Raw genomic sequence first — 16385 nt, 5'->3', positions numbered from 1 at the left:
AGATCTTGCATGGAGCTCCAGAGCGACGGCGATTGACTATGATCTTGTTTTTCTTCCATTTTCAAATGATCGCGCCAACAGTGGTCTCTTTCTCACCAAGCTTCTTGCTGATGGTCTTGTAGCCCATTCCAGCCTTGTGCAGGTCTACAATCTTGTCCCTGACGTCCTTTGATAGCTCTTTGGTCTTGCCCATGGTGGTCGAGAGATTTAAACGTAAGAAACTGATTCTGTGACAGGTGTCTTTTATACAGGGACAGGACTATTTTGTGTGCCTTTTGTGCACATAACCGGTCTGTGGGGGTCAGAATTCTTGCTGGTTGGTAGGGGATCAAATACTTATTTCCCTTAATTAAATATAAATTAATTTATAACCTTTATTTAAAGTTTTTTTTTTCTGTATTTTTTGTTGATATTCTGTCTCTCTCTGTTAAAATAAACCTTCCATAAAAATTATAGACTGTTCAAGTCTTTGTAAGGGGGTAAACTTACAAAATCAGCAGGGGATCAAATACTTATTTTCCCCACTGTAAATATAGTTTTGAACCTATTTAATACATACAGTTATCTAATTATTGTAGTTTTCTCTGGTTTTTCTTGGTGGTTTTAAGGAAAAGATCATATACAGTTTATATTTAAAAAAAAGCTGATGAAGAAGCATGGAATTGTCAGAAGGTTACAATATACTATCACAACCTCTAAAGGGGCGGCACGGTGGCTAAGTGGGTAGCACTGTCGCCTCACAGCAAGAAGGTCCTGGGTTCGATCCCCAGGTGGGGTGGTCCGGGTCCTTTCTGTGTGGAGTCTCTATGTTCTCCCAGTGTCTGTGTGGGTTTCCTCCGGATGTCCAAAGACATGCAAGTGAGATGAATTGGAGACACTAAATTGTCCATGACTGTGTTTGATATAACCTTGTGAACTGATGAACCTTGTGTAAAGAGTAACTACCATTCCTGTCATGAATGTAACCAAAGTGTAAAACATGTCATTAAAATCCTAATAAACAAACAAACAACCTCTAAAGAGGGTTCATTTCCACTTTTTAAATTACAAATTGTAACAATGGTGTTACCACATCATATTCTGTTTGTGTGTTTGTTTTTTAAGTGGGTTTTAGGTGTTTCCTCAATTTTACTTGAACAATTGTCAATTGTTGCTTTGAGACAATGTTCACTGTAAAAAGCACTATATATAAATACATTTGACTTTACTTGACTTAATTCAAAAATAATTTTTTAGTTGATAAAAAAATGCCTTTTGGATGTTTTTAAAGCATACATTATAAATGTTTTATCTCATATTGAAGTTTTAATGCAATTAAAGAAGAAAAAAGAAGAAAGTAAACATACTGCTATTAGCTAGCAATAGAGTTAGGCTGCCAGACCCTGTTCAAACCCAGTGCTAATGTGAAATGAAGCAGAGCTTGTAAACAAGAGTAAACGGGGTGACACGTTTGTGCTTTTCATTCTGCTGTGTAATCTGATAGTGATTTTCAGTGTGTGAGGAGTGCGCAGTTTCTCTCTTGTTTACAACATACCAAATTCTATTGAAGTATTAACTGTACATTTGTATGGAATTTAAAAAAGAACCAAAATGAAGACTCTGTGGACTCTTTTTTTACTGAACATGTTGGTATCACTTGTGTGGAGTTTCCCGTATCGATGTGGATCTGGCAACTATTTTCAAGGTTAGTCAGCTGTGTAATTAAAATACACGTTTAAAAAATTCGGCTAAGACAAAAAAATAGTTTTTTTTTTTTGTTTTTTTTTACTATTAAAACCGTGATATCAGGGCATTTAAACGAATTTAAGCAAATTATATCAGGTTACAAACAGGTTGTTTCAACTAGCATTAAGTTACATTTCTTACAACTCCTAAGTATAAGTACAATGCATAGTGTAAGACATCTCTGCTCATAGATCATCTAAAGTTTTACACTTTTATGTTTTACACCTTTGAAAATATCAATTTAGCACAAATTTGACCCCATCTAGTGTTTACACCCCGCATTTCTTATTTTTCTCACACAGGACCATGCATAACTCCTCTGGAGAAAAAACGTGAGTATATTATCCTGAGTTAATGTTGCTATCTTCAGATTGTAGGTATTTAATGGAGACTAGCTATTTTAAATGCAAAATATACTGTAAAAACAGCTTTGATACACTCTTTAATATTTCTACACATGGGTGCAATCCATAACAAAAGCAAAAAAAAAAAAAAACTTAAACTTTGATGAACTTTAATCTTAATCATCTACATGGATGTTCCAGAAATAAGAACTTCCTCTAATGTGTTTCAAAGTTGTGACAGCACATCCTCACAATACTGTTTAGTATGGTATCATGATGTTTAGGAGGTACATACTAATTTACATAATTCAGACAGTTCTGTCTCACTCTAATATGACTTGTTAAGGTGGTTCCCACCTAATTTTTTCTATTTATTTCTTCTCCCCCATTTTTCTCACAATTACATATTTACTATAACATACTGTGTTCATGGCTCAACTCCCAAACAAAGATAGTGGTGTAATTTAGAAAGTGACAGTACTGGCTTAGTTGTTAAGGTATTGAACTAGTGATCAGAAGGTTGCTGATTTAAGCTCCACTTAAAGCCCCACTATTATTGGGCCCCTAAGTGAGGCCCTTAACCCTTAATTGCTTGTGATCATTTTAAAGAAATGCTGGTCCTGTTTAACCTTCAAGTTCCTCTTAATCAGAGTTCACTAGAGCTGAGTAAAATGACAAATATATCATTGGCTCCCAAATGGTGCAACATTAAACATTTTGCCCTATTAACAGAGAGGACCCGAGTTTAATGCTTGGCAATGCCCTAGCCACTGGTAACAGGGAATCCAAGAGAGCATAAATGGCTCTACACTTTGTGAAATAGTAAATTACCCTGTGTTCCATACAGATTAAAGTCTGCTAGCTTTAACCATGACAGGTTGCAGACAGTAATGTAACAAGAGGACTTAGATTGTAAATTTTGTCAGTATCAGAAGGGTATATATAGAAGCAATTTAGATCAGACAATCATTCCACTTGCTACATATTTTGGGAGGGAGGAGGATACCAGTGTATCCAGTGGAAATGCATAAAGACACAGGAAAAGCATGCAAAAAAACAATCAATATTTTAAAACTGCAGACGTACCTTAACTTAGATTTACTTAGAAGGTAGCACTAAGGTTTCTGCCCATAATGTTCCATTAATATAAGTCAGAAACATTAAAAAGATTCAAAATTCTATTTTTAAATCCCATTTGACCTTCATGTTTTGGAGTGTTTTAAAAATGCACATGCTTCTCGTTTGTAGTTTGATGTTCATTTATTAATATTGTTGTTGTCTCTGTCCTTTTTTACTGGTTTAGCTGAATGTTCAGAGATTATGTTGTCCTCCTGTGATCAACTGTCCTACTCCGAGACCATGTACCCCAACATTCTAAAACACGAAAGTCGCGCAGAAGTGGAAATCAGTACAGAGTATCTACTTCTGAGTGTAATTGATTCTCTGTTGAATGGGGAGTGCACCCTAGATATTCAAATATTGGGCTGCTCCATTATAGCACCGCGCTGCGAGAACCACAAGATCCTGAGGCCATGTCGCAGCTCCTGTGAGTCTGTGCACAGAGCATGTGCCCATGTGTTTGAGCGCATTGACATGGCCTGGCCCTACTTCTTAGACTGTGACCGCTTCTTTGTCAGTGAGGAGGAAGGCTGCTATGACCCACTGGAAGATGTAAGAGGTAATATTTAATAAAGATGTATGCTTTCCATAAAGTATGTTAAGAAATGCATACACTATGTGCATAATATAGCCTAAAATTTGTGCATACCCTGTCTGGTTAGTTTGCAGATTTCATTACTGCAATTTCTACAGACAAAATTTTAAGTGTATTTCTATAACTGTTCCAAAAGTGGAATCATCTTGCCACAATTCCAAAACAAAAACCTACTTATCATTACAGATAACATTGCAAACAGAACTAAACTCCATCGACTTTTTAGACTTAATTTTGTAACTCAGTTAGCTGACTGACTGTCTAACCTAAGAAAAGTGTTCTCAGTTTCTAAATGCTTACAGAACTTTGTTAAAAGTACAGATAAAGTAGCAGCTTTAAACATGCCCTTTTCCTTTTTTCAAAATGATTTCAAAATTTAGAATTTGAGCTCTATAGCTCCCCATAAACTAATAATTATCAGTAATCCTTTGAGTAAATAGACTGATCTTTTTCACGTACAGTGGACCTTTAAAATGTATTACTGCTTATGGTAAGCATGTACTACAGATCATAATAAAGGATTAGGTTAAAACAGTCTTGTATATTCCCTTCAATGATCTTGGACATGTCAAAATGTTACAGCATGATATGACACAAATGATAGTGTCTGTATTTGAAGACAGCAATTATACACTGACAGCTTTATAAACTTTGTCATTTTAAGGGGAAGACGACATTGCAATGGACGGTGTTTTCACAGAGGAGCCCCCAACGATAAATCAGTTAATCTATCACTCCAATTCACAAATGTACAACGTCCTAAAGAAGACAGCTGAGGAATGCTCCCACATTTCCAGGACATACAGCATTGGACAAAGTGTGGAAAACAGGGATCTGATGGTTATTGAATTTTCAAGCAACCCTGGAGAACATGAGCTCTGTAAGTGTTTTAAAACCAACAGCATTTAGATCAGGGGTGTTAAACTCATTTTCACCAAGGGGCACATCTGCCAAATTTATATTGTATATTTATAATGTATATCAACATTTATATTGTACTCCTTTACTAAAGACACAGCCTCATAACGCAAGATACATCCAGGTTTTTCTTCTTAAAGAACAAACTAGTATTCACTTTCCCATCTTTCATGAAATTCCCTTCCTTCTGCTTCAATTTTCTCTTCTTGTACATTTTGGAATTATTTGTAAATATTTCTCAACATCACTTGTTGGAAAACTGCCTCAGTTAAATGCTGATGTGGAAACACTGCCATCTAGTGGCGGGATGCGGTCACTTTGAGGGTCACAAAATTGGCATGCATTGTGGGAGATGCAGATTATGTATGATTTTACAGTGTATTTTAAGACAATCATATGTCTTTTAAGCTCTCGCTTAAGTTAAGGGACTTGAGTTTGACACATGATTTAGATGATGAATATAACAATAAATCCAATCTCTTTTTTTAAAAAGCACCCACCAAACCAAATCCCTGATTGCTCTTGGTCTTCATTCCTTGTATATTAATTTTGTATATATTGTTTTTAGCTTTTTGTAAAAAAAAATTTCAATCATATATATTTTGTCCTGTTGTTTGGTAAGTGGAACCAGAGGTCAAGTACATTGGGAACATGCATGGGAATGAGGCCATGGGACGAGAGCTGCTGATTTACTTGGCTCAGTACCTGTGCTCAGAGTATCTTCTGGGAAATGAGAGGATCCAGACACTTATCAACACCACACGCATCCACATCCTGCCATCCATGAACCCTGATGGCTATGAAATAGCATATTTTGATGTGCACAGAAGTACTGACTCTGATTATGATGAGGTAAGAGTGAGTTTGATAAGATATAACATTTTTTAAATGACATACTTAAAAAGATAGAAAGTATTTATTTAATGCTATATTTAATTAAATTTAAATGTGATTTTACTGCAATTTAACCATCATACACTAATTTATTTAGAAGTGATCTTGGATCTGTTGATTTTGTTTTGCCCTTTTGTAAATATTTATATTTATTTATTTATTTAGTGTATTTTATCTAAGGCAGTAAGAGCTGGGCTGTAAGGGTCCAGTTGTGACTCTGGCAGCTGATAACAAATTTAGATCTTTAATACCTATTAAGTCATAGTGATTAAGTCACTAAGACATCTCAAATGCTAAATCCTGCTTGTGTAAAACAAGTCTGTGTACGACATTATAAAAGGAGTTTAACTTTTAAGAGTATTAATTAAAAACATTTCAAGAGTTTATTAGGTATTTGAGGTAAACCACTAAGATGCATAAATTGTACACAATAGTTTATTGGAGTTAAGTCGCAGGAACATGTGGTTTTAATATTAGCTGTAATAAGACAATTGTTACACTAAACTCAGCATAATAAATCCTTTTGTTTTTTATATTAAAATCTGCAGGATCCAAGACACAGTGGGTACATAGGTGGACGTAACAATGCTCAGAATATAGACCTTAACAGAAACTTCCCTGACTTGACTTCCATTTTTTATAACTGGCGCAGACTCAAGCAATTTCGCATTGATCACATTCCAATCCCAGACATCTACTGGTATGGTAAGGTATGAGTTCTTGTTTTTAAAACTAGATTTACAATGAACAGAAATGGCACAATAAATACTAGTCATAACTAAAATTATTGGTGAATGTATATACTACTCCTGGGAAGGTTCACCACTGTTCCAAGTTTTATCCATTTGGGGATAATGGCTCTTACTGTGGTTCACTGGAGTCCTATAGTCCCAGAGCACTGGTTTTCCAGATGGGTAGAATTTAATGACTTTGTATATCTGTATTTGAATTTGGTAAACTGGTTGATTTAGTAGCTAAAATGACTATCTGTCTGTCGGTCTGTCTGTCTATCTATCTCTGTGTGGGTGTGGGTGATTCTATATTTGAAGGTTGCTCCAGAGACATATGCTGTTATGAAGTGGATAAGGTCTATTCCTTTTGTGCTGTCAGCTAACTTTCATGGGGGAGATCTGGTGGTGTCTTATCCTTATGACCATTCACAGCACCATCTAGGAAAAAACATGTTTTCTCCCACTCCCGATGAAAAGGTGACCCCTTGCTAGCTATTAAACACATTTTATCACTATTTTGCTTGAATGAGTAGCACAGATTGCATGTTGAAACTGCAACAAACCATCTGACCATCTGATGCAACACTGCCAGCACTACATTCAGGAGTTGGTTACTGAAGTGTTACATAGACATTTTATTTGCAGATATTCAAGCAGTTATCCAGAACATATGCAGACTACCATGCCACTATGTCCAGCCAGAATAACTACGGGTGTGGGGGAAACTTTGTTGATAAAGGGAGCATTGTGAATGGGGCTGAATGGTACAGCATAACAGGAGGTAAACATGATGAGCATTATTTTATTCATACTTCTTAAAAGGTGGTTATATGAGCTATTGCTCACATTTTACAATACATTGCCAGTACAATGTGGTTGTTGTGGAAAAAGTGGTTACACTTATGGATTTAGGAAGTTCAAATACAAGTGTAAAAGAGCTGTAGTTAATTGTAATTTATAAATACAAAAGTCATTTAAAAGTGATGATTTGTCACAATCTCCCCAAGTGTAAAGTGCATACTTGGCTAAATTAAGTCATTTTTATTTCATAAATAAGTAATATTAGCCTTATTAATAACAGGTTTATTGAGACCTGAACAACATTTTGCTTTTATCTTTTGTAAGTTAATATATAGAGTTCTTATGTAATATTTTTAAAGACATTGTATTTCATGGCAGGTATGGCAGACTTTAATTACCTCCACACAAACTGTTTTGAGATAACGGTTGAGCTGGGCTGTGAGAAATTCCCAGCAGAGGAGAATCTATTTACAGGCTGGCAAGAAAATAAAGAGGCCCTCTTGAGTTTAATGGAGTCGGTAAGGTTATCTTTGCATAAATATAAAATGGATTTTAATAAAAATATGTTTCAGTATGCATTTTTAAATCATGATTTACATTTATTTAGTCCTGTGTTTTTTCCATATCTGCAATTATTTTCTAATTATTTATTCCAGGTGCACAGAGGAATTAAAGGTATAGTAAAAGATGAGAATGGACATGGCATTAAAGGAGCCACTGTATCAGTTGTTGGGATCAGGCGTGACATTACAACAGGTACTAAGACCTCTAACAGTACTGCTAATAATATATTTATTTAGCTTGATCTTGACCAGGGGTTCACAGTTGGTCCATATAGGGCAAGAGTGGTGCAATGAACAGGATGCTGGTCCACAGCAGAGCACCAAGCACTTCCACAAGCACTTGCTCATTGAAAAGTGGGAGCAAAACTTAGTACCTTTTTACAGTAATTAAGTTGCAGCCCAGGGCCCCAAAAACCTAGCGCCAAAACCAAGTAATGGGTAAGTGTGCCCTGCAACAGATTGGCATGCAGTCCAGGGAATAATTCCGCCTTACACGCTGTGATCCCTGGTTGGCTCTAAACCCAACCTGACCTTGATCAGGATTATGTTACTAACGATACATGAAGTTTTAGTCTTTTTTTGACCTTTGATTTATCCTTATTAAATGTATATATTTTTGTATTTATTAGCTGAAAATGGCGATTATTGGAGACTGCTGACACCTGGCGTCCACATTGTAAGTGCCTCAGCATCAGGCTATAGCAGAGCCGTGAAGAGGGTCCACCTCCCTGCCCACATGCAGACACCTGGTAGGGTGGACTTTGTCCTTAAAAAAGTTCCTAAGGAGGCGGACACTGAAAACTTTAACATCTTGTCCATTGGCAATTATGAACGTTTTGACCCATATAACAGAGTGGAACGCTATTATACTAAGGAATCTAGGCAGAGAGACGAGGCAACGCTGAGAAGCCCTAGTGAGAAGCCCTGGTGGTGGTCCTACTTTACCCAGTTTAATAACCAAAACCCGCTTTGGCTTCTTAGGAATTAGCTTCATCTAGTGCTGTGGCATCACATTCTGACTCAGAGTGTATTGTGCATTTTACTCTTTTCAACAACTATGTAAATTTAACTATGTAAAAATAGCACACACCTACAGTATAGTAGGGTGCAACAGCTGGTAAAGTGGTCTTGAAGACTGGGTTTAAACTTTGCCTCTGGTCACTATCTGCAAGCAGTTTTGCATGTTTTCCCTGTGTCCATGTGAGTTTGCTCAGGGTAATCAAGGTTTCTCACATCTTTAAAAGCAAGCTAAATGTTGAATGGCTGTTCTAAATTGACCCTTCATGTAAGTAAGTGAGTTGAAAGTGTAGTGTGTTTTTCTGTGATGTAATCAGTCTGATTTTCAAAAATGTTTACATCTTAATTTATAAAATGATACATATAAACCATACTAGAGGTTTATATAAACTCTACATACAGTGGATAAGGCCAAACATAGAGTGATCTATAAAGCAATGTACTTCTATATGCATCTAAACTAGAAAATACAGTAATTAATATGACTTTAATAAAATATCATTAAGCAGGCCTTCATTTTGTTGTGTCTAAATATACACTGCAGTATTATTGTTACACTAAAATGTCCAGCATACGTGAAAAGAGAATTAATAACTGAAACTGCTTCTAGCATCTGAGGTCCTGGCTCCATCTAGTGATCTGACACCACCTACACATCCTATGTGTGTACTGTGGACATAAAATTGTATGATACAGCAATGTATGGGAACTGGGTTTCTAAGCACATTCTGCTGTCAAAAACAACCTATTAATTCACCATATACTCATCAATAAACAAGCTGATAAATCTTTTCATTGTGTGTGCTTATTCTGATGATATTTCGAAAGGTCTGTACTAGGGATGTCCCGATCCGATCTCAAAGATCGGGATCGGGGCCGATCAAGGCATTTTTTAATTGATCGGAATCGGCTTTACTAAACCCGATCTTAATCCCGATCTTTTGTGTTACATCAGCATGTCCGCTGTGTGGAAATACTTTAAATTGAAAAGTTAAACAAGTCCAACAGTGTAACGTCTGCAGTGTGAGCGTTTTACGAGGCGGTGGGAGCAGAGCTGCGTTCATGTGTGAGAGTGTGTGTGTGAGTTAAGGATCACTCCGGTTTACAAAACAATGTAGTGATGCACTCGTTTAATAAAGAAATAAATGCACAGTATATTCACATATTGTCGGGAGCAGAACACTATTAACTTCTTCTGTTACGGTACCGAATAGCCGACAGTTGAGTCAAGCACGCTATTTCATATTCTATGGAAGGCCTAAAGGGTCAAAACACACTCACTTCGTGTACAAACGTCCATCAAACCATTCACAATACAAGCACTTTAAGAACTGGCTTTCCTTCATAACAAAAGAGCCTTTCCATTTTATTTTGGTATTCAGGTTTCACTGTAATGCTTTTAAGTAACTTTTTTTCTTATATTCGAGTTAAGCTGCTACACAGATTTCTGTTCATTTTTAGTGTATCACTGCATTAAACAGATTGTTTTTCTTCGAATGTAAAGTTTAAAGTAAAACTGTAATTATCTCACTCATTTTGATTGATTTTTTAAAAATACAAAAACATTAAGCCAAGAGCTTGGATGCAGCATTTTTCCCTACAGCACTGCAGAGCTATTTAGTTGTTAAACATATACACTGGATTAATTTGAATAACTGTAATGTATTTGAAGTGTGCACTGTGTGAACAGTATTATCTAGTTCTTATCTAGACAATATCTAGAAAATACAAGTATCGGTTTGAGAATCGGTATCGGATCGGGATCAAAATTAATAATTGGGATCGGTATCGGGAACAAAAAAACGTGATCGGGACATCCCTAGTCTGTACATTACAGGATATTATCGAACACAGTCTTCGTCAATTTAGTATCTCCAATTCACCTCACTTGCATGTCTTTGGACTGTGGGAGGAAACCGGAGCCCCCGGAGGAAACCCACACAGAGACGGGGAGAACATGCAAACTCCACACAGAATGGACCCAGACCACCCCACCTGGGGATCAAACCCAGGACCTACTTGCAGTGAGGCGACAGTGCTACCCACTTAGCCACCGTGCCGCCCGTTTACAATCACATGCAATGCCTTAAAACGATTTAGCCCCCTTAAAAATTTTGCTGAAGTATTTTTGATAGGCAACCAACCTAAGCTGTGCATCTGTGTTCGTAATCTTTATTTAGTCTCTTTAAATCACTTCAGAGTGAAAGCAGGCTAAAAAGGTATGTAGAGAAACAGATGGACTACAGTCAGTAATTGTAAAACTACAAAGTGCTTCTATATGACAAGTGGAGCTGATAAAATGGACAGTGAGTGTAGAAACAAGGAGGTGGTTTTAATGTTATGGCTGATCATCGTATTTGGGCTATTTGTTTAGCTCCTCTTGTGTAAAAAAAACACATTTCTGAAGGCTTGGTTCAAATATGTTCAATTCATAGCAACGACCTTGCATGGCAGTATTCTATTCGGTTGCGTTATTAGTCGGATTATTAAAGGATTATCAAGATGCATGTTAACGTGGCAATTATCTCATGTTGTGAGGCTCATGTACATTAAATGCTGTTATACCCTGTTGTCCATACAGGGGCAGTGTTGTCCAATGGTGGGCAATTACATTTTGCAACAGGCCACATGTGAAACTGGGACTGTTGTGGAGGGCCGGACCAGTAGGCTGATAAGGGCAGTAAATTGTATGTTTTTGATAAGCTGTTACTGGAAGAATAGATGTTACAATTAAGCAATGAAAATAAGGAACAGGCAAAGTAAAAACATCAACATCATTTCACTATTTAAACAACTTTCACAATGTTGGACATTGTAGAAGCTGGATTCACACACACACACAAACACACACACAAACGTACAAATTTAGGTAAAATGAAAAAAATATCAGCCCCTTCAAAATAAAAACAATGCTATTGTATTGCATGTATGATGTACACTTATTTACGTCTTATTTCTAATTACCACTGACCTCATGTGGGCCGGTTTGAGACACCCTATGGGCCGGATGTGGCCCAGGGCCATACAATACCCAGGTGTGCGCTAAACTAAATATTTTTTTAATAAATAGGGTAGGCTGGCTGGTACATGTTGTGTTAATGGTTGACAACAGGGTCATGGTAACCAAAAAGACTAAAACAAACCAACACAAAAATAATTCAGGCTCTTTGTAAGAATTCATGAATTCTCATTTCCATTACTGACCCCATCGTAAATAAGAAAATAATCGATATATTTTAAACCATTTGTTTTGTGTTTGTTCATTTCTGACACTTTCTGCAATGCTGGTATTTTTGTTTCCACCAACTCATATGTCAGCATTGAGATGCCTCTCCTGGTAACTGCCCTGAAGTTCCTCTCTCTTTATGCTTTTTTCTGGCATGCCTCTTGCTGGTGGATCAGATAGCTGGCTTACAGTAGGTATACACTCACTGGCCACTTTATTACTATTACCGTACTAATACTTACTTTTTCTGTATCTTACAATATTGCCATTTAGTATTGCCATTTATTGCAGCCCTTAATCTAAACAAGCACAGCATGGTAATGCCGCTGGTTGGGTAAATGTCAAACAGCACAATGGACACAATGTGGTTTCTGGGCTTAATGCTTGCTTTTTTATTGTCTATTAGAAGATTTGCATGTTTTCTTGTCTGCATGGGTATCCTCCATGTAGTCCGGTTTCCTTCCAGCTGCTAAACACATTCACAGTTGGTTGTTTTAAGTTGTCTCTAGGCATTGGTGAGTAATTGAATGTTTGTTGCCTTGTAGTGGATTGATGCCATGTCCAAATTTTGTACCTGTGTTCCAGTGTTTTCTGCTCTATCGTAACCCTGACCAAGATAAGCTTCTTACTGAAATATAATGTATTAGGCTTTTATGGTTCTCAAAACTACACTTTCTCTGCTAGTTAAAGAGGCTACTGCAAATCAGGACATTAAAATTAGGAAGATGTCTGTATTCCATGGAGGCCACACATTTAACAAGTCTTTTTCAGGAATACTAATGCTAATAATTAAAATTGTTATTTTGTGGTCATTGGCTTTTGGGCATCCGGCATGACAATGAGAAGACAATAACAGCATAAAAACAGAAACCATCTAAATGCTAACATTAAATTTTGATCAATTATGTTATTTAGTTAAAATTACGATTCTGCATTTCTATAAGTCTGTCTGCCTTAATAGTAGTTATTATTTGATGTTGTCTACTTACAATAAATAGTGATTTAATGGTCAAGCAGTCTGTTTTGCTTTTAAAGTAAATAGGAATGGATTTTTTTTTCTTTTCTCTTTTTTACTTTTTTTTCTCATAATTTAATTTTACACCTAAAACTACAAATAAAAATCCTAGCAAGGTGTTTGTTTTGATAGGTCTTCCTTTAGCTTTATCCACTTCACAAGTCTGACCCTGGTTTAAATTTGTTGCTTTTTTGTGTATCTTTGTGAACATATTATTAAACACAATTAGGACAGTTTGTTAATATTTAAGAATCATTTTAAAGGCTTCTGTCTGCAGTAAGTCTTGGTATAGTTGTTATACATAGTCTCAATCTGTTATTGCCACTCTTTTCAGTGCAGACAGCTATGTAGCTATCTGACACAAGTGCTGCTTTGCCTTCACTCTAAAGATTTGTACTGCCCTAAATTGCACCTCCAGTGAGTGAAGTCTAAGCCAAAGTGGCAGGCCTAATTAGTCTTTTCAATAAGCAATAATTCATACTTGGCTGTTTCAGCATGTCACTTTAAATGATTTGATTCATACTGTCATTTTGCCCCAGGCAGGGCAAGTAGACTGTTTGAATGTACTGTACATTAAGCATAAAATTCAGATGTCTTTAGTGAATTTAATGTAATTTTTTTTTAATTCCCCTCACTAACTGCAGCTTGATTTTAGTTATGAAAATATGCTGTAAGACCTGTAATTAATTTTAACCCATTAATAACTGCATGCCACACCTTCGACTGTGGTAAATAAAGAAAAACACAGAGAACTGTAGAGGATTTGGGGAGGAGGTGAGTGAGAGGATATATTGAGGACAAAAAGCTGGTTAAAAGCTGGGAGGAGTTTCAGTTGTGTACTTTCTCCAAAAAAAGTTATTCCATAACTTAACACCTTCAACTGTAGTAAATGAAGAGGAACTGAGACTGTAACAGAAGGGAGATGAACTGAGAATGGTGGGCTGGAGTTAAGGGTGGTTTCCTCTTTGTGCTGAAAGTGGCAATGATTAAAGTGGGCAGAATCCTCTACTGTGGCTGTGGTCTGTCTGGATAGATGGGGATTAGTCGGCTAAGGTCTTGCTCTATAGGGCTTTGTGATATGTGGTGAGTCCTGGCAGTGCAAGTAAACTTGATAGTGTTTATGTAAAGCTAGGTTGATTTATTTATGGTACATTGTGTGACATATGTCTTGGATGACTTGAAAAAGATATCTATGTCCAAGCAAAATGGCATAGTTGATTATAGTATTTTGATTTTCTTTTTTTTTCTTTTTTTTTTTTTTCTTTTAGGCTGGATAGTAGTAGTGGTTTTGTGATGTAAATAAAATACATACTTGCATACACACAATCACATATCTGAGCAAATGTAGTCACACCCTCACCAAATACATGTTTGCATACACACAAAACATATCTAAGCAAAAATTATTTACACCCCACCAAATACATGCTTGTATATGCATATTCATATATATGTGCAAAAGTATTCATACCCCAACCAAATACATGCTTGTATATGCATATTCATATATATGTGCAAAAGTATTCATACCCCAACCAAATACATGCTTGCATATAAAGAATCATAATAAATTCAACTTATATAGCACCTTTCATAGTACCCCGGGACGCTTTACATAGGAATTGTAATCACAAACAAGATCAAACAGAAACAAAAGAAGACGAGTGAAAGTGCTGAGTAAACAAGAACGTTTTAAGAAGAGATTTAAACTCAGAGAGAGATGAAGAGTGACGAAGAGAGAGAGGAAGAGAGTTCCACAGTGTAGGGGCAGCAACACTAAATTATCTATCCCATGGTGGTTAACCTAAACCTAGGAGCAACCAGGAGACCAGCATCAGACGATCTTAACTTGCGGGAAGGGACATAGCGGTGTAAAAGATTAGCCAGGTACAAGGGAGCCAGACCATGAAGTGCCTTAAAAGTGAGCACTAGAATTTTATTTTGAAGATGCTTATTGACTGGAAGCCAATGGAGTTGTTCTAATACTGGGGTGATATGCTCATGTTTTTTAGACTAGGTCAGCACTCGGGCAGCAGCATTCTGAACAATCTGCAGGGGTCTGAGGGATTTTGAGGGTACATTTATATCTAAGCAAATATATCTAAGCAAAAGTATACACACCACCACCAAATAATGCCTGCATACACACAACGACATATCTAAGCAAAATAATCCCCCCACACACTCCAGTTGTGATTGAAATTGTAAAACTGTAAGCCAAAACACATTTTTGATGCCTAAAAATTTAAACCACACTGAAAATCTGACAGAAAATGGTATAAATACTCTTTTCTTTCCTTTTTTTCTTAAACCTATAAGGTAACTACTACTACTACTAAAAAACTAAATGCATTTTTAGTAGCAACCCTATTTCTAACATTGGACAACATGTTAAGACTAAGATTTTTAAATGAAAAAGTAAAATAAAATTACATTATTTAACTAACGATATATGCTAGTCTTCGTGTCTGCTTGGTCCACATGAATGAAAACAACTAAGACATATACATACATATACAGCAATGTACCATTTAGTTCAGTGTTGGATCCCAAATGGTTCTGCAGTGTGGCACAGACACTCATAGATAATAGAGAATTTAAACCTGCCATCCTCAGTTGCTCCACTTAATGCGTCATGATGTGAGGAAAGCAGACAGGCGAGAGAAGTGGCCCTCCGGCCATGCAAAATGCAGAAGGCGTATTTTATTTATCTCTCTAATGGTAACATACCAATCTGTTAAAACACCTTTTTTTAAATCTAGCTACCTGAACCCATTATAGACCTAAGTCTATAATAAAGTCTATAATAAAGACCTAAGTGGAACACTTCCACTTATTTTCCATTTTTGGAAACAGTTATTGGTTAGAAAATGGGGCAATGCAAGGCTTAGGAATGAGTCTGGGGTGTTCACTTGCTGAGAAGTTTTGTACCTGGCCAACATTGGTCAAAAGTTAAGAGTAATGAAGAGTAATAATATTTTAACATGAACAATATGAGACAGGGACAAAATAAGTGAACAGAATATTTAGTAATAAGTCAAATGTATTTATATAGCACTTTTTTACAGTAGACATTATCTCAAAGCAACTTTACATAACATAAATAAAAATAAAAAGATTTTTGTTCATAGTATATGTGTACAAATTATATATGTAAGAAAGAATTGTTAACAATATGCTAAAATACCCTTCTTGAATTGACAGCATAATACATCTACAAGCATTTCTCAATTGCATTACCAGCTTAGTTGGTAGCTAGGGAAAGGGATGAATTAATGTTTATAGTACTGTCTGAATAAGTTTGTTAACTATTAGTAGACAAATGTGAACTCTGACCTTTAAAAAGATGATTAATTCTTTATAAGGCTAATACAAGAAGTCATGTTAATAGTGGCCTAAATCACCCATGACAGATCACATTTATGCAGGGTTTGCTC

General features: G+C 36.3%; 2 protein-coding genes across 2 annotated transcripts in view; one reads left to right on the top strand and one right to left on the bottom strand.

The window, feature by feature from the left end:
- The window catches only part of rpl34 (ribosomal protein L34), a 116816-nt gene that overhangs the window by 68054 nt on the left and 32377 nt on the right, over nt 1-16385 (bottom strand). The gene's annotated exons all lie outside the window — the stretch shown is intronic.
- LOC134311523 (carboxypeptidase Z-like) lies at nt 1616-9481 on the top strand. The gene is given in 11 exon segments (XM_062993153.1): nt 1616-1684; nt 2028-2057; nt 3373-3785; nt 4489-4663; nt 5324-5520; nt 6144-6305; nt 6645-6803; nt 6972-7107; nt 7506-7645; nt 7784-7883; nt 8320-9481. Coding segments are annotated over 11 exon segments (1932 nt in total). The 5' UTR covers nt 1616-1623; the 3' UTR covers nt 8679-9481.

The sequence above is a fragment of the Trichomycterus rosablanca genome, chromosome 4 (assembly GCF_030014385.1).
Source record: "Trichomycterus rosablanca isolate fTriRos1 chromosome 4, fTriRos1.hap1, whole genome shotgun sequence".
NCBI lineage: Eukaryota > Metazoa > Chordata > Actinopteri > Siluriformes > Trichomycteridae > Trichomycterus > Trichomycterus rosablanca.
The sequence above is the reverse complement of the archived record's forward strand: the minus strand, read 5'-3'. Positions and strand labels throughout refer to the sequence as shown.